The 21,997-nt window shown below is 45.9% G+C and overlaps 1 protein-coding gene across 2 annotated transcripts; it reads right to left on the reverse strand.

Moving 5' to 3' along the window:
- Positions 1–785: 785 nt before the first annotated feature.
- On the reverse strand, positions 786–21,386 carry GOSR2 (golgi SNAP receptor complex member 2). Of its 2 annotated transcripts, XM_027517341.1 has the most exons (6): positions 21,279–21,386; positions 13,178–13,242; positions 11,433–11,541; positions 10,317–10,449; positions 7,217–7,357; positions 786–3,575 (listed from the first exon to the last, which is right to left on the reverse strand). In XM_027517341.1, exons 1-6 carry the CDS (start codon positions 21,305–21,307, stop codon positions 3,414–3,416), a joined length of 639 nt encoding a protein of 212 aa, XP_027373142.1. In that variant the 5' UTR covers positions 21,308–21,386; the 3' UTR covers positions 786–3,413. The 2 variants fall into 2 exon arrangements, with proteins under 2 accessions (XP_027373142.1, XP_027373143.1); XM_027517342.1 differs by lacking the exon at positions 7,217–7,357.
- Positions 21,387–21,997: the final 611 nt, after the last annotated feature.

The following is a 21,997-nucleotide window of genomic DNA, read 5'->3' on the forward strand; positions in this document are numbered from 1 at the left end:
CTCTTTGCTGTGCCTCCTGGGCCTCCTCAGAGCCCTCCTGTGGGGTTTCACGACTTGCATGTGAGTGTCCTTTTCTTGGCACTGACATTTGCTGACTTGTTCCTAGTTTTCACTTCTTTATTCACTTAGTTATTTTCTCTGCTGCTGCTAAGTCGCTTCAGTCATATCCGACTCTGTGCGACCCCATAGATGGCAGCCCACCAGGCTCTCCGTCCCTGGGACTCTCCAAGCAAGAACACTGGAGTGGGTTGCCGTTTCCTTCTCCAATGCATGAAAGTGAAAAGTGAAAGTGAAGTCGCTCAGTCGTGTCCGACTCCTATCGACCCCCATGGACTGCAGCCTACCAGGCCCCTCCGTCCATGGGATTTTCCAGGCAAGAGTACTCTAAGAGTACTGGAGTGGGTTGCCATTGGTTATATTTTCTAACTCTCCTCAAATCTTTCCTGGAATAAGACAGAAACAAATCAAGACTTTATTTTGGACCTGGCAAGTTTGCTCTCCACTCATATATGCTGCATTAGTTCGGCAAGTTTTCAAATGCTCTAGTCTTTAAGAGAAAAGCTTCTAAGACACACATCAGAATAACTTTAGAGATATAAAAATATTCTAATTCAGAAGGTCCAAAGTAGGCCAGAGTAATCTGTAATTTTTTTTAAAGTTCCCCCGCTGCTGCTAAGGCAACCAACCCCAACTCTGGTCTCGGAACAGTGTTTCAGAATCTCTGGCTGGAGAGAAAAAGGGGGCCATTAGTTATAAAGATGAATGTCAAACTCCCTTACAAAATGTCATTTTCTAAATAAAATAAATGGCAACTTTATTCAATTGATGTGTTTCAAAAACAAGGAGCGTAAAGCCAAATTTGCAAGTCAAACCCATTTAAACTCATCAGGGTGAAGGTCTTAAGAGAAAACCCAGCATTGAAGCCTTCTATAAAATCAAGACTCTCCTACTTACTTGGTCTTGGGAGTTTGGCTTTTCTTAAGATGATCACACCCGGAGTAAACATCCGCGGAATGAAAGTTATTTCCAAGTTTCTGGACAACCCACCTCTCTTAAACCACAACAGGAACACCAAAATTCTTTACAAGATCCCAGAGGCTGCTGCTGGAGCTTATGTTAAGAATTCACCCCATCTCCACTAGAGGGCGCTCCTTCCCTGCTCTGGGACCCTTCCCTGTACTCTGGACTGTGGAGACAGAGCACCCAGTTAGGCACAAGTGTGTTTCTCCCAGATCACCGAAGCCAAGCACAGGAGGACACGAGGGCTCAGCGCCCCAGGACCTTGCGACATACAGTGGCTGCTGTTCCTTACCCCGCCAGTGGTGAAGACCCACAAACTGTCTCCTCCACTTGTATTACAAAGCAGGAAGAATGGCACTGAAGGTGCAGACCTTACTTCTGGTTCACTGAGGCAACAATCACTTGTGAAGGCCAAGTGTGGAAATACACGGGTGTACACTGCAAACATGTCACGTCAGCCACCGGAGGGCAGAGGGTGGGGGGCGATTCTGCCTCCCCTGAGTTCAAGTCCAGATGGCTCAGCTGCTCCTTGCACGTCTTCCAAAGCGCACTGTCTGGTGGGATCCTCGAGTGCCCAGGCTCGCAGCCAAGTCTGTGCAGTTTAAAGACCCATTTTGTGGACTGGTAAGAACCCTGTGCCGGGTCCCTGGGATGACAGGGGTGCTGACATGGGGGACATTTCAAACTGGGCCTCCCCACGTCACAGGTAGGTCGGAAGATGCACCCACCCCTCTGTCTGTCCACCAGGCCAGTCTTCACGCTGGTAGGGCCCTCAGCCTTTTATGAAGGGACTCTGATCAGAGTTCCCTTTCCTCGGAAACCCAGGGCCCCTGTTTAGCCCAGACGAGCAGGAGCAATGGAGATCCAACCAAAAGTCTGAAATCAGTACCCAGAAAACTCACTTAAAAATCTGTGACAATTAAGAAACCTTTCCCCAAAAGGGATCTATGCCACAGATGTACCTGAAAAGACAATACTGCTACAGAGACAGGTGGAGGGTAAAAAAGGGAGGTGGACGAGAACACTCAGAAAGAAGGAAAGAGGAGGGAAAGGTGACAGAAGATAGTCCAAATGACAAGCAACAAAGACAGGAAGTAGCTAGGGCAAGATGTTCAAAGGTGGGGTTAATACCGACCAGGTTCACAGTTCCTCTGGGAAATTCTAAGTGATATTTGTCTTGCCCTACTAGGCCTATGGCTGGGAGGGCCTGTGATAGATGAAAAAATATGCTAACCAGGTCTTCCTGGTATTTTCACTGATGACTCTCTTTGAACAGACTGGCTTTATAATAAATCTCACAACATGTTGGGTATTGGTACAGCCTTAATCCAGGGTTGGTCAGAGAAGCAAAAGGTGCTGGTCCCTTAAAAGAGAGTCTTACAAGGACATACACACCAGGAGCATCCCTGGGGTGGCATCTGCCCTCACTGGCTGGACAGAATGGGGCTTGACTGGCAGCTACTAATATATTTCAACAAAGGGAAAACAGTCTATTATTAATTAAAGACGCTAAAACTCGAGATGAGACTGTAATAGACCAATCACTAATCTCTGTTCACAGCTACTTTCTAAGGGGCAAAGGCCCAGGCTCCAGTCTTAGAAGTCAACTGTTCTATTAACTGCTGAAACAAATCGGTGCCTAGGGTTTTCAGTTTCAAGACAGACCAGGGAGTAACACTGGCCTTACTTTATAAAGGAGAAACACCCAGCGACTGTGCTGTGGAAAATCCTACTTGCTGTCAGCAACAGTGCCCGTGCCTCTGCTTCCTCCAGGGGGCGGCTTCCGGGGAAGGATGACAAGGATAGGCAGTCAGCCATCTGCAGATCATCTGGGGGTGGGGGGTGGGGTGGGCACAGTGGCTAGTAGCAAGAGCATATGAATCTACCTACTACAGTGAGTGTAGAGGAAGAAGGCCCCTTTCCCCCTCTGTCTGCTTCTGTTCCGACTACCTACTAGGAGTCAGAAAGGGTGGAGGACGACAGAGCATGGAGTCTTGTCTGCAAGCTTGAGTAGCTTCCCAGGCGCGTATCAGCTACAAGGACAAAATTGCCAAGGCCACTCTCTTCCTCCCCTTTTCCTCCTCCTCCCTCACCCTGGCTTCACTTCCTTCCCCCAGTGAGAGCGAGCGAGCGTGAGCAAGCCAACTGGTACTTCCTTCATTTCCTAAGCACTGCACGTCTTGGTAGCATGAGCTTTCCCTCCAAGATGTCACAAGAAACAGAGGTCTGAAACTCCCACCAGGCCACAGGTCACAATTATTTCCGAGGGCTCTTCACAGTTAAGATGGGCACACACATTTCAGAGGGCAGCCCCTGGGCCCCCTCTCTTTCACGCACACACACTCACACACTCACGCCCTGGGACTGGCATTCAGCCGCGGGGCCTGGCTGGCTCAGGTCAGGTACTGCACCACGAGGAACATGACCACACAGGTGAGCAGCATCCCACCAATCATGAAGTACTTGTCCTGGAAGGCCCGCTTCTCGATGAGCCGCATCACTGTGTTGGACAGGCCGAGCATGTTGGCGATGTCAAGGATCTTCTTCTGGGTCCCCTGGGGCAGACAAGAGGAGAACGAAAAACCATGATCACCTCCTTGTGCCAGGGGTGGGTGAATGTCATCATGAGCTGCGATGGACAAACAGTCTCTCGGTCACGCCCAAAGTATACAAGCAGCAGCAACCAGACATACATCAGGCTCCTTCAATCAAGGTCGCAGAGCAAAGCAAGGGGGACAGGAAAGTCTTTTCCACAAGTGTGCTGGAACAAATGGTTGGATAATGGGCATCTTGTGCACAGAGCATATATACACACATATATATAAACGTGGGCTTCCCTTGTAGCTCAGTCAGTAAAGAATCGCCTGCAGTGCAGAAGACCCGGGTTCAATCCCTGGGTGGGGAAGATCCCCAGGAGAAGGAAATGGCAACCCACCCCAGTATCCTTGCCTGGAAAATCCCATGGACTGAGGAGCCTGATGGGCTGCAGTCCATGGGGCTGCAAAGAGTCGGGCATGAATGACAGACCAACACTTCACTTCACATGTGTATGTCCATATGTATAATGCATAAGAATGTGTGTTAAAAAATGACCACTGCTTCATATTATACACAAAAATTTCAACATACAAACTAAAACTATAAGCTTCTAGAAGAAAACAGGAGAATATCCCCAAACCAGAAATAATCCAGATGCATATCAACAAGAGGATGGATTAACAATGTATGTTCTGTGCATGATGAGATACTGATGCACAATACAAAGGACCCGAGGACACCGTGTAATGACATCAAAGAGCCTGGAACACTCTTGAGAGGAAGGAGGCACACACAAGAGTAATGTGAACATCTGCATTAAGGTCAGCAACAGCCAAAACTAATTTATGATGAAATAAGAAGAGTGGTTGCCTGCGGGCGGGGCGTGGCGGGGGGTGGGCAGGAGCAAACTAACCTGGAAAGGGTACAAGAGCTTTTTCAGGGGTGATGAAAACAGTCTATGTCTTGACAGCAGGGAGAGTTACAAAGGTGTATGCAGGCATTTGTCAAAACCCCATGACCTGTACAAGTTAAGATCTGTACACGTCACTGTATGCCCATCATACCTCCACAAAGAAGTTCTAAATTAGAATATTTTATATTAAAAAAAAAAGGGCTTTCCTGGTGGCTCAGATGGTAAAGAATTGGCCTGCAATACGGGAGACCAGGGTTCAATCCTGGGGCTGGGAAGATGCTCTGGAGAAGGGAATGGCAACCCACTCTAGTATTCTTGTCCATGGACAGAGAAGCCTGGTGAACCACAGTCCATGGGGTTGCGAAGAGTCGGACGACTGAGCGACTAACACTTTCACTTTGCATATTAAAAATAAAAGGCAACATCAAAGAAACTTTTTCTCTGCTCCCTGGCTCTAAAATGCTTGCTATCAGTCTGTGCACGCTGTACAGTAGACACCTCAGGAACTCTGCTGAGCAGAGCCTATGTCCAGGTTCAGGAGAGGGTCTGAAGCAGGCAAGGCGGAACCAGAGAAACACAGCTGCCAGACACCAGGACCACGACCTAAAACCCCACAAATACATGTCACCTCCCACCACCCAAAACAAAAGGGTACTTTATTCCTAAACCAACAGTCCATACCACCCAGGCCGCCCTTTCTCCCTGCTTTCTAATTTTCATTTTTAAGCATATTCAATTTTATATGAAGTAATAGATGAATGCTGGGTGAACCTCAACTTACTTACACGTCACCCACTGTATTTTTATGGAGGCATCTAACCTAAGGTCCCGTATGAACACAGTAATGGGCAACTGAGAGAAGAGTCTCTCAGGTCAAACTTCGTCTCTGCCAGAGGAGATCAGAGACATGTTTTCGCCACAACAGTGATGATCAGCATTAGATTCTCAATCAAGACTCTGCTTAGCTATGAAAGAAGAGATTATTCCATCACTATGAAATTCAAATATCAACCTCAAAAATCACTGGAAAGTTAACATACATCTCAAAAACACTACTCATTTTCTACCACAAATTTCCCCAAATCAAGGCCCGGCTCCTTCATGCTTCCTATGTTCTTTTCAAATGGTTGAGGCAGCAGCTTGCCTGACAGAAGTGGGCAGGCAGAAGGAATCAGTACAGCAGATGTGCAGAGGAAACATCAGAAACCTCGCACTCCAACCCCTGACTGCCCACCCACCAGGCTTCCCAGCGCTTTATCTCTGGGGACAGTGTTAGGGCAAAAGTTGTTTGGGCTCTTCGGTGACACCAGACTTCAGTAGAAAGCTGACATTTGCTTTAACAATAAGCCCTGAGCCCTACCAGGTTGACGTTGAGTGTTGAGGCTGAGTCTCATCCTAAAAAGAGTTTGACTGTTTTTCTGAGATATGGCTAGGAAGCCAGCAGCTTTCTAAAGAAGGGAGGATTAACCCTCATGTATTAGCTTAGATTGGGGTTCCCTGATGGTGCAGTGGGTAAAGAATCCGCCTGCAATACAGCAGACAGAGGAGATGTGGGTTTGATCCCTGGGTCGGGAAGATCCCCTAGAGGAGGAAATGAGGAAACGACAACCCACTCCGGTATTCTTGCCTGAAAAAAAACTGTGGACAGAGGAAACTGGTGGGCTACAGTTCAAGGGGTCACAAAGTCAGACACGACTGAGCAACCAAACACACACACACACACACCAGTTTAGATAACTGCAGGCGGCTGTCCTGAAAGGGGGCGCCCGTGGAGCTGTCAGAGACCACATTTCCAGACTGTCTGAAGCGCCGTGGCCATCAGCAAGGTACGTGTCACTCGAGGCCTGCCTGACCTCCTCCCAGGTAAAGGTGGCAGGCGATGCTCAGAAACATACTGAAGTCCTGCAGAGCTGACAGGCTCGACATGGTCCAACAAAAACTAAGATAAAGCTCACGCTTCCGAGTGACTGCTCCTCCCAGCTCAGGAGCTGGGAGGGCTCTGTGCACAAGGGACACACCCTGATAGCAGGCACAGTTCACACCCATGGCCCACCAGGGTGATACAGGAAACGGGCTGAGGCTGCAACATCACGCCTGACATCAGAGGCTGAGTAATGTTTCTGTAAACCACTCCCTAGAGGTCTGAGTCTCAGCCAATGGGGCAGGGTTTCTAGGAATACCTGTTACTAAAGAGAGAATGAAGCAGAGTCACTGGGGGTCACTAGCCTGTGCTCCAGGAGCCACTGTCAATCAACCCGGGCAGCACCAAGACCCTCCCCTGGGGGGCTTCAGCTGCTGCACAACAAAGGTCTCGGCTCTAAGACTGCCCACCACAGGGGCCGCACGGAAAACACCCAAGAGTGAATGAGACGCCAAGTAAAGCCGTGTCTTCCTTCTTCCGAGAGTGAATTCTATCACAGAATTTCTCGGCCCATTACTGCTTCCTCTCACAGTGGCAGTCACTTTCTGTTCAGTTCAGGAAATGGAAAACCACCTGGACACTGAGAGATGCCACATTATGGCTCACTGTAAGCACAGTAAACACCTACCGGCAGGGGAATTCGGCTACTTCTGGACTCATAATAACCCACTTCCAGCAGAAAGGATCCCAACTCAAAGGCTCTGTCTCACCACCACAGCATCACAGTTCAGGGCTACGTGACCAAAAGGTAAATGCAGGTCCCACACTGCTGGCTAAAGTCAAAACACAAGGCCTTCTCCCTGTCCCCCCACAAGGGCCCCCACCTTCAAGGTCACTCTCTGGGCCCTCAGTCCCTCCAGAATACTGTGCCCGCCTCCAATGAGGTCATCCATGCCGTGGTGAATTTTCTGGAGGGAGGAGTTAAACTGCAGTGATTCATCCATTGGTATGGTGGTGTCAGAGTCCTGTGAAAGAAACGCAGGCACTTGATTAACTTTGCTGCTGCTCAGCTCCTGGTGTCCCCACCTCAACTGACCACTCTGCCTCTTGGTCAAGGTCGAGCTGGAAGAACTGCTAGAGGAAATGCTTCAAGAATCAAAGGAACCTGACGGAGACTGAAAAGCAAAGTGGAGACCTGGGGCAGCCTCTGTTCACTCAGAGGAAGTACAATTCTCAGACTTCTCAGTCTCCAAATGGGTTCTACCACACAAGTCTGTTCATCCCTGCCTCCTCTGCATCATTCCCCCAACTCAGGAAAAATTTTTTATTTTACTTTTTGATGTAGACCATTTGTAAAGTCTTTTACTGAATTTGTTACAATATTGCTTCTGTTTCATGCTTTAGTTTTTTGGCCACGGGGCATGCAAGATCTTAGCTCCCAATGAGGGATCGAACTCACTCCTGCTGCTGCTGCTGCTGCTGCTGCTAAATCGCTTCAGTCGTGTCCAACTCTGTGCGACCCCATAGACGGTAGCCCACCAGGCTCCCCCATCCCTGGGATTCTCCAGGCAAGAACACTGGAGTGGGTTGCCATTTCCTTCTCCAATGCATGAAAGTGAAAAGCGAAAGTGAAGTCGCTCAGTCGTGCCCAACTCTTAGCGACCCCATGGACTTCAGCCCACCAGGCTCCTCCATCCATGGGAGTTTCCAGGCTAGAGTACTGGAGTGGGGTGCCATTGCCTTCTCCGAAGGCAAAGTCTTAACCACTGGACCCCCAGGGAAGTCCTGGAAATACTATTCTCCCTAGGCTTCTCCTAAAGGCTGTCTCTAACTCCTTACTAATCTACCTTCTTCCAAATGTTCCTTTACCTGGCTTCCCCTTGGTGCAGTGGGGAAGATTTGCTTTTGTCCTTTGGCTATTTCATCTACAGCTTATTCCTCCCTCCGATCAGACAGACTGACTACGGAGAGCAGAAACTGGTTTCTATTAAAGGCCCAACAGTGATCACAATGGGACTATCCACCTGAGCAGGGAAGCAAAGTCTGTAAAAAACTGAAGGGAGGAAAGAACTAATACTGATCAATGCTTTCCACTTTGCAAACTCTTCATTCTAAGCTCGCTTAGGCCCCACTCTAAGCTTATGCTGTGGTTATGGTATTATCCTTGTTTTAGATGAAGAAACAGAAGCCCAGAGAGGTGGAATGACTTGTGTGAGACCCCGCCAGTGAGACGTCCAGAGGGGCACAAATCCCCGTGCTGGGTAACTGTCCTGTAGGGAGAAACATCAAAACCAGTGCCAGCGCTCCACTTTCACCCTGCAAGCGGGAAGGACACAGGCACGTGGCTCGCCCAGTCACTGCCCTGTCCCCTTTCCAGTTCCCTGACCGTTACAAACCCTTCTGCCAAGCAGTACCACTTTTACCACTTTCTGTCATCATGAAGAAGTTAAACCACCTTTTCATCGCTGCTCAAGTTCACAATCTTTTTTCAGGTATATATTTTCAATCCCCCCGCTGCTAACATGGGAGTCTCTCAGGGGTGGGAGTCAAGGTTTTTAATTTAAACACATTTTACTTTCAGCACCTTAAATAGCATCCTGCACAAGCTGATGCTTGGTAGGTGAAGACTCCAGTGTTTGGGTACAGCTGATGGGCTGTTATTTCTCAGAAAAATGTACTATAGCTCATGATCATAAAAAGAGCAGGAAGAAGTTCATTCAGCCAGATAATTTTTATTAAGGGCCCACTGTACGCACAGCATCACACTAGGCTGGTAAGACGTAAAGTACTTCGGAGCTATCATCCCTGGCCTAAAAAAGCCCTGTAACCAATACCACAGCTATCAAAAGCCCACGCAACACCTTAAATGTGTCATATAGCTCCCTGCTCTTTTGAAAAGAAGCTCTGCTTACCGACCAGCACATGTTTGTTGACCTTTTGAATTGTTAATCATTACTACTTGACTGCTTGCATCAGAGAAACCAAACTATGTAGGCATATTCTGAAGCACCTGGGGAAATTTACTGCACATGTGGACACAGCAAAGAAGGTTCAACATCTGCAAAGTGGGAACGGATTTGAATTCTGATGATGGGCTTAGAAAGCGTAATCCCACTTTAGAAAATGAACCTCTGTAAGAAAACAAAAAACCAACCAAAAAGCCCCTGAGACCCACCTTATTTGGTGGAATACATTATGCAGGACACAGGAAAAGCCAGTAATGTTCTACAGCCACGTGTGAGAAATGATCCCATTGAGACCAAAGGACAGGGACATGGGTATCCTAGGAAATCAAACATGCAAACCAACAGGCAACTTTCAAACAGGCTCAAGTCAAGCAGTCCCTCTAAAACGAAATACCTGTTAACAAATCCCTCCTAACTGGCGCTCAGACTAGGGGCAAAAGCATTTTAACGCATTAAACACTGGAACTACACACATATACACACACACACTAGCAAGAGGCAAAAACATTTTAACACATCCAACACTGGAACTGCACGCATGCACACATGCACACACATGCAAAAACATTTTAACACATCCAACACTGGAACTGTGTGCATGCATGCGCATGCACACACACACACACACAGAGACAATTGCCTGAAGGCAGCTTTGAAAGCTGCCCTCGTTACAAATAGTCTAAGTTCTAATTATCCTTCTTGATCTGATCAGGAAAATGTTTCCACCATGGGAAAGTCCACTTCTCTGCATCGACCAGTCAAACCAGGTAATTTTCACCTCTGCCTGTCCCCTCATTTTAACTACTTCCTCAGAGGGTTTCTGTGACAGAAAAAGAGATGCAAGCAGTGTTTAGGTCTAGTCTCTGTGGCAACGCAGAGTCAGCATCACTTCCAGTTGCTCGCCTCCCATCCCATCGGTCTGCTTCAGGACCCCCAGAGGGCTACTGTCAAGAGTCCTGAGCTCCAGCTCCAACCAACCCCCCAGTTTCTGCTGATCCCGCCCAGGCGCCGGGCTTACATTTGTGGTGAAGGTGCGAGACAGAAGCTCCTCTCGCTGTCTCTCCTGCTGCTCCCGTGCATACCGCCGGTGCTGAAAGTTTCGAAGAGCAGTCTGCAAGTGCTGGACGTCGTACTTTAACTGGTCGACACGGCTGGAATTGACAGAGATATTAAATTCCAGGAGCCCAGAGGAGCACAACTGGAGGTGGCTGGACTTTGTCTTCAGGGAAGAAGACAATTCCTTACTTCTCCCTGTACCCATCCATGCTATCCACCCCCCCAACCCCAAATAATCTGATTTGATAAATGATGTTGAAACTAAAAAAGGAGGCTGTAGTTAGAGCAGAATGGTAGCAAATGAGATTCCAGCAGATTTCCCTAACTATCTGCTGGTCTCTGATTCTGGATGCATGACAGGGAACAGGTGACAGGAAGCAGGTTCGATGACCTCTTCCTGACCTTCTAGAGATTATTACTGCTCTCCTGGAAGAAGCCCAAGGCATCTGTGGAGTACAGCATCAATGAAGTTTCATAAACATTTTGGAAACAGAGGCTGGGGTAGAGGTGGTGAAAGTGGTTTCGCTTTAATTTCATGGGGGTGTATCAAACATTAGATCAGTATTTTATTACAAATACACTGACTGGAGTGATTAAGAGCAAGATAATTCAACCCAAGAATGAAGTGGGAATCAAAAAACAGAGTGAAACTCCCTGGTGGCATTAGGTTTCAAGTGGCCATGGGTCTGGTCAGAAAAACAGTGCTGGGGGCAAAATTTCAAAATGGTACCAACAAGGAGAGGAGACGCCAGGCCTCTGAGCTGCTAACCTCACCAGCTTTTTATTCTTTAACTGACGTAGAGGTGATGTACAATATTATATAAGTTATAGGTATACAATAGGGTGATTCACAAGTTTTAAAGGTTATAATCCATTTACAGTTACTATAAAATATTGGCTATACTCCCTGTGGTGTACAACACAGGCTTTTCACTCTGAGGGAGAATCATGCGAGTAGAATTGTGGTCTTTATGGGACTTTATCTTTGCATAGTCTCAGTTTTTCAACGTGTAAGTGGATTTTCAGAATATTTGATGACCCCTCCGGAAGCAAGGCCTGGCAGGGCCAGAGCACTCACAGTTTGGCATTCTGTCTTTTGTGGGGGGGCTCCTTGCTGGACAAAATCTCCAGACGCTCTAGTTGGCTGAATATCTGGTCTATGCTTGCTTGGATTTCATTTTCTACTACTGCACAGAAGAGAAAAAAGAATAATTACTAGAAAAGAGATAGTGAACTTAAATTAGAATGATAAATCAAACATGTTTTTTTCTATATCCAATAAACTCAAAAATATATATTGCAAAAGAAAAATGCACTAATGAGAACAGAAAAAAATTCAAATTATACTAAGTGACTTTCTAAATGTTTATATATACGTATATATATATATATATATATACACACACGTATATATAGGTGTTAATGCCATAACAATGCTATTTAAAATTAAAAAAACCCCTAAAGATAAATCTATAGAAATAAATTTCCTGCCTTTGAAAATAAAATGAACATTCAAAGATTGCCCAAATAAATATTTTCAGCAAAATGCAGTATTTTCTGATATAGAATGAGGCCTCTTTTCCTTTGAGATTATTCTCAGATATGGGTTATAAATAACTAGTAAAAAGACTGCCAAATGAACCCTTTACAGAAAATAATGAGGTTAAAAAAAAAGCACACAGGGAAAGATTAGTATGTGAAAAACAGAGAAGCATTCCCTTAAGAATAGGTAGGCCGATGCTGGAGTCACCAGAATAGACAAAATACCAACAGGGAAGGCCCACAAAAGAATCCACAGAGGTAATAATATGATAAATACAGTCATTTTCCTTAGCTCCTTTGCTAAACAGTCAAAATGACCTCTTTTCCATTTCTAATCATGTATCAATGAGATTGCTGGAAAGCCAAAGTCGACGGTCAGAAGCTAAACTGTGCACAGAAAAAGGCATCCAGACTGCCTTTTGTCCAATAAGGAAGTGACAGTAGAGACAGAGTGTCACCTTCTCAGAGGAGCCCAGCGCTAACAAACAGCTCAGAACAAGGCAGGGCACAGGACCGAGAGAAGAGGTGCCTGGGAGCGGCAGAAAACAGACTTGAGAAAACAGGAAGAATGGGCCCAGCGCCAGCCAAGGAGTGAGAGGAGGAGACAGCGTCAGTGGTGGTGGGGGACCAGCAGTGTCTGCGTGACAGACCCAGAAAAAGCACCTTTTCTTTTCCTTTTGGCCATGCCACGTCAGCATGTGGGATCTTAGTTCCCTGACCAGGGATCGAACCGGTACACCCCTGCATTGGAAACATGGCGTCTTAACCAAGGGACCACCAGGGAAGTTTCAGGACCTTTTCTTATAATAGAAAAGAAACTAAAACACAAATAGCAGCACTCTTCTCAAAAGAAATCATGGTGTGGGAACTGAACTAATTAATATTGCCCTTCGTTTCTGAATAATCCTCCTAGAAAGCTGCAGCATTCTCAGCTCAAGAAGAAACGCCCAGTTTCAGTTAAACATCTCTGAATCTTTATGGACCACATTCCTCTACGGACAGGGTAATTAGATTAAGACAGATGGAGGCAAGCACTCCCATTCCCATCGGCCCTGTCAGGTTGAGTGGAGGGGTAATGGGGGATAAGACTTGTGGGATTCCAGAGGGCACGGTCAGGGAAACCAGTGACTTTGCCATAGGGTTTTTCTGTCCACCCTCACAACAGAACTCATTCCACGCTGACTCCTTCAGCCCCTGAGGCAGAAACACAGTCAGGAAACCCAGCCCATTAGCAGCGTGTCATCAGAGACAGGACTCTGGTCTCCGTAGTTAATTACTCACAGTGCAGAGCCTGCTTGTCTGCCGTCTCCAGGCGTCCCATGTGAGACTGGATTTCATGGACATGCCTATCAAAGGGAGAGGGAGGAAATGAGTGAGACATGCGTAATCAACAGAGCTTCGGTCAGGAAAGACAATTTTTCTAATGCCGGCATAGAACTGATCTAAATGGACAATGTCGCTGAACTGTGAAATTTGTATGTGGCACTTCAGGTCACATGTTTTGGCACGGTTTCTAGTATTTTAACGTTAAATAACAATGCAGACAAGCGGCATTTAGTGAGCGCTCACTGCATCTGAGACGTTCTGCAAGGTCAAAACCCTATGAGGAAAGAACTATTATCACCCTCGTTTTGTAAATAAGACAACCGAAGCCCAGAAAGGTTATGTAACTTGTTCAAGGTCACACACCAAGTGATAAACCTCGATGTGAACCCGGCCAATCCCACTCTCTGTTCTTTGACCCAATGTGCTGAGTGCTGCTCTGTACTAGAGAGAGTCAAAGGGCAAGAGAGATAGAATTCTTGTCCTTGAGAAACAGTATAATTAGGAACAACAGGCCAGATAGACGCGAAAAGTCCCAAAAAGAATTAAGACAACACTAACACGCACAAGCGTAAACAAAAAGCAAGCTCTGAGCAGCAGGGCAAAGGCAAAGAAAACGGAAGGCTGAGCTGGGGGCAGCTCCGTGGGCAGAGGGAGTTCAAAATGTGAGTTGGTAAAGGAAGATGTGGAGAAAACGACGTGCACAAATGCCTGCAAGGCCTGTCACGTGGGTGACCAGCAGGCTGGCCTGCCTGAGAGTTGGGGTCAGAGAGGAGAAGGGCAGGAGGCAGATTAGTGGGAGGGAGCCATCAGAGGAAGGCCCAGAGAGACAGGGATCTCCTGTTTGGTAAACCTCTTTCCTTGGCAACAGGAGGCCATTTGGAAACTCAGCACTGTACCCGGGCCCTCTGGCCGGTCCTGACACCAGGCCCAGGGCGCTTCCCGATGGCTTCCCAGGGCTTGGCCAAAGTCACCGTCTGAGCCTTCCAAGCAGTCCTCTGTGATAAATCCTGGGGATGTTTTATCCTACCCCAACAACCACCTCCTGGGGTTTCTGGTCTCTTCACAGAGAGTCAAGGAGGCAGCCTGTGAGCTCTTCTATCATCTCCAAGCCCTGAAGAAACGTCAGCAACCAGCCTCTACCGTGAGCACCACAAACTGTGACCCCAAATTTACCAACGCAAGCCAGGAGCCTAAATTTGGTTTGAACTTGCCTCGAGTCTTTTCCAGGGCTTCCCTGTGGTCTGGAAACAAGACCCGTGGCTCCAGAAGCAAGGCAGACCCTCAGAGGTTCCTGGGCAAGACCCAAGGTCCTGACAGGCAACCAGAAATCACTCCTAGAGTCTGAGGGATGAGATCGCTACTTCAGGAAGGTAAGTCCAGATGCTTTAGAATGGAGACACATGGAGATATGGAGGCAGATGTAGGACAGCAACTTGAAGAAACTGATATTTGGATCAGGGAAATGATGCAAACAGCTAGAGAGCACTGATCGGCAGTGCTGATGGAAAAGAGAACGAGGACTTTCCCGAAGGCCTGGATATGGGCAGTGAGGCAAATTTCTAACGGAAGCGCAAAAGGAACGGACTACAATCAACGCTGATGGCTCAGTTCGTTATCCTTGTGAAAAAAGGTACCTTGTATAACACACAAAGATAAACTCAAGGCGTGCATATTATGACTTCAGGTTAAATAAGGGTTTCTTACACAAGACAAAAACCAAAACTACCCCCAAACCCCACAAATCATAAAAGAAAAGACTGATAGATCTGAGCACATTAAAAAACAAAAACAAAACCTTTTTACACCAAAGGCACACCTGGGGGAAAAAAAGGGAAAGACTGGAAGCCACCTGTAGCAGATAACAAAGGAATATGTTTGAATGTATAAGGAACTACTACAAATAGGAAAAATAAAACAAAACAGTTTTTAAAATGGGCAAAGGGCAACTGAGAGAAAAGGAAATCCAAATGGACAAAAATATATGAAGAAACACTCTTCTAGTAATCAGGAAAATGCATATTGAAAGTAATAACATCACATTTCTCCCATGTGATTGACAAATATTTTAAACTTTAAGGATGAGGGACCCCTGGCAGGTATAACAATGGTACCCAAGGGGTTCTGGGGAAGATTTCCAGGTTCTATCACAGGACTGCCTTTGGCTCTATGTTCTGTTCTGGTATTTTTTTAAAAAATCAACTTATGACTATGTAATCTGCACAAAATTCTGCGCTCCAGTGACTGGTTAAGATATTGAACCACAAAGCAAATATGAACGTTTTTCATTTAGACTGTGGTGTTGGAGAAGACTCTTGAGACTTCCTTGGACTGCAAGGAGATCCAACCAGTCCATTCTAAAGGAGACCAGTCCTGGGTGTTCACTGGAAGGACTGATGTTGAAGCTGAAACTCCAGTACTTTGGCCACCTGACACGAAAAGCTGACTCATCTGAAAAGACTTTGATATTGGGAAAGATTGAGGGCAGGAGGGGAAGGGGATGATAGAGGATGAGATGGTTGGATCTCCAACTCAATGAACATGAACTTGGGTAATCTCCGGGTGTTGGTGATGGACAGGGAGGCCTAATGTGCTGCAATTCATGGGGTCGCAAAGAGTCGGACACGACTGAGCGACTGAACTGAACTGAATACAATAAAATTTGTCGAGGATAAAAAGCGTTTTAAGATTTTTTTTAAAAAGCCAAGTCCACAACACAGAATGGCATTCAGGTTTGGGTCACTTGCTAAAGAAACCCTACCAAGCCAAGATTTCCCCCAATGGGAGATGAGCAAGATGACTGGGAAAGTTTAGAAGTCAAGTTGCAAAGAGGAACAGCCAAAAGAACTAGCGATAATGATCCTTTGAGAAAAGAGAGGAAAAACCAATGGGGCAGCTGGGGCTCTTCAAGCATCTAGAGACGACAGGAAGAGGAGTGGCTTGTTCTCTGTTGCTCCTGAAGGGAGTGCGTGCATGCGTGCTCAGTTGCCTTAGTCGTGTCTAACTCTCTGTGATCCAATGGACTATAGCCTGCCATGCTTCCCTGTCCGTGAGATTTCCCAGGCAAGAATACTGGAGTGGGTTACCATGCCCTCCTCCAGGGGATCTCCTGGACCCAGGGATTGAACCCACGTCTCCTGCACTGCAGGCAGATTCTTTACCACTGAGCCACCGGGGAAGCCCCCACTTAAGGGAGCCCCAGAACCAAAGGGTACAAATTTCAAGATGACAGATATCAGCTGAACATAGGGGCAAAAAACAAGAACAAACTCTCAAAGAAGAGGGAAAAAAAGGGCTCTGGCATGTTTACACACAGAATACATGAACTGTCTTGGGCTTTATAAAGGATCTTCCTGACCAAAGTGAATTGAAATGGAAGATCTTGCCAGTCACTTTCAATTTTTAAATTCCACGACAGCAGCAGGAGAGATGATGTCAATACCCACGAAACCCTATAACCGCTCATCAGCTGGTTTTTACTATTTTCTAAGTGAAAATGGATATTAAATTGCAGCGAAACATGACTTTTCCCAACCAATCTCTTTTTGCTTTACATGAACTAGAAAAGATAAGAGCCAATAAAGTGATACCAATCTGCACATGCCAGGCCTGAGGAAATAAATGAAAACAACAGAGCAAGGACGAATGGCATTGCGAGAACTACTATATGCAAAGTGGCAACTGTTTTACATGGATCTGGGAATTCAGACAACACATTTGAAGCCAATAAGGAACAGCTGATATGCAGATCTGACATGGGAATGTGGACACTAGAAATCCGAAGTCCTCGCCCTGACTCGTGTGGGGTTCATGGTGGGAGTGGGTGAAAACATAACCAAGCAGAGACCCAGTAGCAAATAAACAAGTGTCAATGTTGCTGAGTTTTTTTTTTTTTTTTTTTAAATGTCTGTAGAAGATCTAGAAGAATTTTTTTTCAATAAAGCTTATTTGTTTATTTGGCTGCGTCAAGTCTTGGTTGCATGGGCTCACAGACCTTCCAGTTATGCAGTGTGGGCTTAGTTGCTCCATAGCACGTGGCATCTTAGTTCCCCAACCAGAGATCAAATCCACTTCCCCAGCATTGCAAGGCAGACTCTAAACCACTGGACCACCAGGGAGGTCCCTGGAAGAATTTTAAAACAGAACTGCTCTTTGTAAGTCCATGGAGGGACTTTCCTGGTAGTCCAGTGGCTAAGATGCCGGGCTCCCCAGTGTAGGAGGCCGGAGTTCGATCCCTGGCCAGGGAACTAGATCCCACACGCTGCAACTAAGAGTTCATATGACGAAGCTAAGAGTTTACACGCAGCAACGAAGATCGAAGAGCCCACGTGCCACAACTGAGACCCGGCACCACCAAATTAAAAAAAAAAAAATTTTAAGTCCATGGAACTACCGGATCCCCATCATATACACCCACTTTGCACACATACTGCTTCTGCCTAACCTGAGCAGGAAACAGGGTTTCGGAGTTAAAAGATGTGAGTTGAGTTAAAGTTCCACTATGCAGCAGCTGAGGGGCATTGAACAAGTTCATTTAATTCCTTGGTGCCTTAGTGTCCTCAACTCCAAAATGGGGCACTGATCATCGTAATTATTTAAGGGGTCATAGATCCAAAGGCAATATGAAACTGCTGTGGTAACCCACACAGCACCATAGCAAAGTCTGTTGTTTTTACTTTGCTTGCTTTACTTAAAAGTAGCGGAACCATCTGGGCACTTTCACCTCACCCACTTTGCCTTCCCTATATTTAGCCTCTCATCAGAAGGCAAAATCAAAAAAAAAAAAAAGGGAAAACTGGTCTTGAGATAAGGTAACAGTCTTTAAACCCAGCTGTTCATCAAAATCACCTGGAGAGCTTGTTAAAAATAGAGCTTCTTGTGCTCCAAACCTATTGAATCAGAATCTCTAGTGATAATAAGGTCCAGGGCACTGAATGATCCTGGACAAATATGGGCAGCTTTACAAGCACTGGGATCTCAAAAATAGAAGCCTGGCTATTAGCTCCTCTATAAAGTTCACCATAACACAGTATTATTTCAGTGTAAAATGTTTACCCTGCTTTTCATCTGTTTTTTCCCCCAATGTTCAGGCATTTTCAAGATATGCAACTTTAAAATGCTGATGTAATTCCAATGTACTTTCAGGGACACAGCAAGAGATAACCACAAACTGGGTTCAAAGTTCCAGTAAAATTAATATGCTCAGTTACTGTTGTATCAGTTCAGCTGCAATCATTAATTTCTGCAACTCCAAAAGTAAACTGCAGATATGCACAGGATTGTTTCCTTTTTAAGACACTTAATCACCAGTGTTATGGAACTGAAAGGAGACTTACAGTTTAATCAGCCTCAAACTTTTATTTTATAGGTGAGGAAAACAAGGTGATGAGGTCTAGAGCCAGAATCCTCAGTCCTGTTTCCCCTTGAGGGGAAAGGAGGCAGCTCAGAACATACTGCACCACTAATAATCGTCATGATGATGATGACGAACATACTGCAGCACAAAACAATTTACTGTCGGCACTGGAACAGTGCCTAACACTTAGCGGGTGCTCAAGCAATATTCACTGAATAAACGAATGACTACATAGTAGAAGGCCTAGCAGTGGCTCGTCAAATCTTGTCCCTTGTCTGTTTTTGTAAATAAAGTTTTACTGGAATACAACCACATCCATTTGTTTACAATGTCTAAAGGCTGCTTGTGCACTAATAATAGCAGAGCTGAATAGCTGCCAGAGACCAAAGGGCCTGTATGACCTAAAATATTTACTATCTGGCTCTTGACAGGAAAAGTTGGTGAGCTCTGCTATACAGTCTAAGGGTCTACAGAGCTTGAGGGTAGGTGGTTGGAGGCCTGCATAGGTAAGGAGTTCATCTATGCTCCACAAATCTTGCTTGGGACACCGTTTAGAATTCCTCCTCTAAGTTGACCTATAATTGAGCTTCCGAGTTTACTCTGTGATCAGCTGCCTGCTGCACCAGTAACAGGTAGCATGAGACACTGTGAACAAAATTATTCTTAAAAATAAACTGGGTTGCAAGCTCCTTAGGACTATCCTTTAACCAAATGAGCTCACCAGATGAGACTGTACACAATATCAATTTCAAAGCACTACTCAGTCCACTGAGCCTAATTATTGTAAAAGATCTGCCCTTTCTTAGTAACATGGGCATAATTTTCTGCTTCATTTCTTCTCCAATTGACTCACAGATCCAGTTTTTAAAGCCCCTTGTCTGTTTTTGTCCCTTGGCTGTCCTTCCTATAATTTTTACATGAGAATAGGGCTCATATAATAGTTTAAGACCAATTCTGTCATTTCAATACTATTACCAAGTAGGCTCTACATTTTCACCTGCCCAAACCAATTGCTGAATCAGTAAAGTAAAAAGAAGTAGAAAATGAAACAGTAACTTAATGAAACATAAATGAAAATGAAACACAAAATTAGAAAATGAAACAAGAGGATCCTCTCCCTCTTATTCTAGTGCTCTAAAGTATTTCTTTTATTGTGAATTCATTAAGAGAGGTGGGTTCCCATTTCCTTTCTTTCCCAGGCCTTGGGGGCGTGATTTTGAGAATTTTCATCAGCACAAAACTATACTGTGAGTTGAAGGTGTCAGAACAGGACAGGTGTAAGTAGGTATATATTCCCCAAAAATCTGAAAATAGAGACTCATACAGACATTTGTACACCAGTGTTCTCAGCAGTATTATTTACAATAGTCAAAAGGTGGAAACAACCCAAGTGCCCATCAGTAGAGGAATGGATAACAAAACTGTGTGTGTGTGTGTGTGTGTGACTCTGCCAAAGAATATTATACAGCCATAAAAGGAACGATACATGCTATGACACAGATGAACCTTGGAAACCTTATGCTAAGTGAAATAAGGCAGACACGAAAGGACAAATATATTATTCTACTATATGAGATATCTAGATATCTAGAATAGGAAAATTCAGAAACAGAAAGTAGAACAGGTTACCAGGGATCTGGGGAGAATTGGGGAAGTACTGCTTAATGGGTACATGAGTTTCTGTTTGGGATAATGAAAAAGTTCAGGGAATAGATAATGATGGTTACACAACACTGTGAATGTACTTAATGCCGCTGAGATGTACGCTTAGAAATGAATATCATTTTAAATAGTAAATTACAGGATACTGGTAACTTAATTAAAAATTTAATGGTTAGCTTTAAAAAGGTAAACTTCATGTTATTTACGTTTGACCATAATAATTTCCCCCCAAACAGGATAGGTATGATCTTATTTCCCTATTCAATTATATATTTCGGCAAGCTCCAAAAACGCAGGGCAGTATGAATAAGGAACACTACCAAGGAATTTTATGAGAAACTAAACCAAAATTCAACTTCCTTAAAGGTAACCTGGAACCAGATATTCTGAGCAATTTCTTTTATCAGAAAAATATGGTCTTTTAGTGTACACCGAAATCAGAATAAAAGAGAAAATAAAAATCACAGCGTAGCAGCAACAAGGTTTGGGCCAATCCAGAGTAAGGACTGGTATCATTTAGGGGCTGTGAGTCTTTAAACGTTTTCTGACGACCTTAGCTCAGTGATGGATCCTTCTAAGTTGCTTAAGGAGATCCTGTTGGTAATGCTCATTTACCTTCCATCTCATGGTGCCCCATGTTAGACCTTTTTTCGAACACCCTGGCTCTCCAACTAAACAGTAATACGCCTATGTGCAGGGGTCCTCAGTCCCCACCGGTTCTAGCAATCCGGACAACAGCGTTGGCTGGAGCTGAACAATGTGAGACTTTCCCTTCACCTAGTCTACCCAACAGCTAGTCACGGCCTCGGAGATCCCGGAAGGCATTGGGCCCAATGTCGCCGGGCACCAGGTAGGACCCTCCGGCCGCCGCAGACCTGGGCATCACGGCCAAAGACTGAGCCCTTCCGAGCTGGTCCCCACGGCAGCGCCCGTAAGGAAGGACTAGGCCTCCATTCTGGCAGACGACCGAGGCCCCAGCCCAGGGGACTAGGGCTCGCCCAGCCTGGCTTCGTCCCAGCCCGTGCCCGACGCGTCCCTCACTTGTGCGTTTGCTGGTACAGCGGCTCCATGTTGCCTGCCCCGCCGGGTCCCGCTCCGGCTTCCACTGAACACGTCCTCACAGCCCCTCTTCCGGCTTCCGGCTTCCGGTCGCAGGACCCTCCTCCCCTGCCCGCTAGGGCTGTCCCAACGCGCGCCATCCTGGTGGCGCCTGCGAGAAAGGAGAAAGGGAACGAGTAAGGAGGCCTGAAGAAGGCTAAGTATAATCAGAGGTTCTGCTTCAGATGAGGAACGAGGAAGTATAGGTTTTGGCAAAAGGCTGTCTGCAACATCGAGTCAGGCATTGGTAAGGGCAGTCGCAGTGTATCGGCTTGGGGTCCTCAGAGCAAGGTTGGAGGTCAGCGGACCACAGCTTTTCTTTGCTGGAGACAGGCTGGAAGAGTTGCTGCTTGGCTTCGCGTTAAACTATTTAATTGTGGGTCTGGAGATTTCTCTCTTCGCTGGAGTCTCTGGTGCAAGCATCTCCTGTCTCACCCCCCAACTATCGCCTGTCTCGCCTCCCCCGCCCCCCCATTCATCTAATAAAACCCAGAGTAAATGAGCGGTTACCATGTATCACATATGCTGTGGGGCAAACCGGTTCTTCTTGTCTTCAAAGAGGTCTCGGTATAGGAAAGGAAATAAGATGTGTGCACAAATAAACGTCTAAGGGTAGACGGTCTAAAGACATAAAGCGAGTTAGAGTCGGCTCCAATGGGAGA

Source organism: Bos indicus x Bos taurus, chromosome 19, assembly GCF_003369695.1.
Source record: "Bos indicus x Bos taurus breed Angus x Brahman F1 hybrid chromosome 19, Bos_hybrid_MaternalHap_v2.0, whole genome shotgun sequence".
NCBI lineage: Eukaryota > Metazoa > Chordata > Mammalia > Artiodactyla > Bovidae > Bos > Bos indicus x Bos taurus.

Excerpts from the sequence above, each read along its gene's own strand:
- GOSR2 (XM_027517341.1), bottom strand. The coding sequence starts at position 21,307 with ATGGAGCCGCTGTACCAGCAAACGCACAA. Across the intron at positions 11,542-13,177 it reads AGACAAGCAGGCTCTGCACT|TAGTAGAAAATGAAATCCAA; the intron begins GTGAGTAATTAA and ends TCTTCTGTGCAG. Across the intron at positions 3,576-7,216 it reads CCCAGAGAGTGACCTTGAAG|GGGACCCAGAAGAAGATCCT; the intron begins GTGGGGGCCCTT and ends TGTCTGCCCCAG.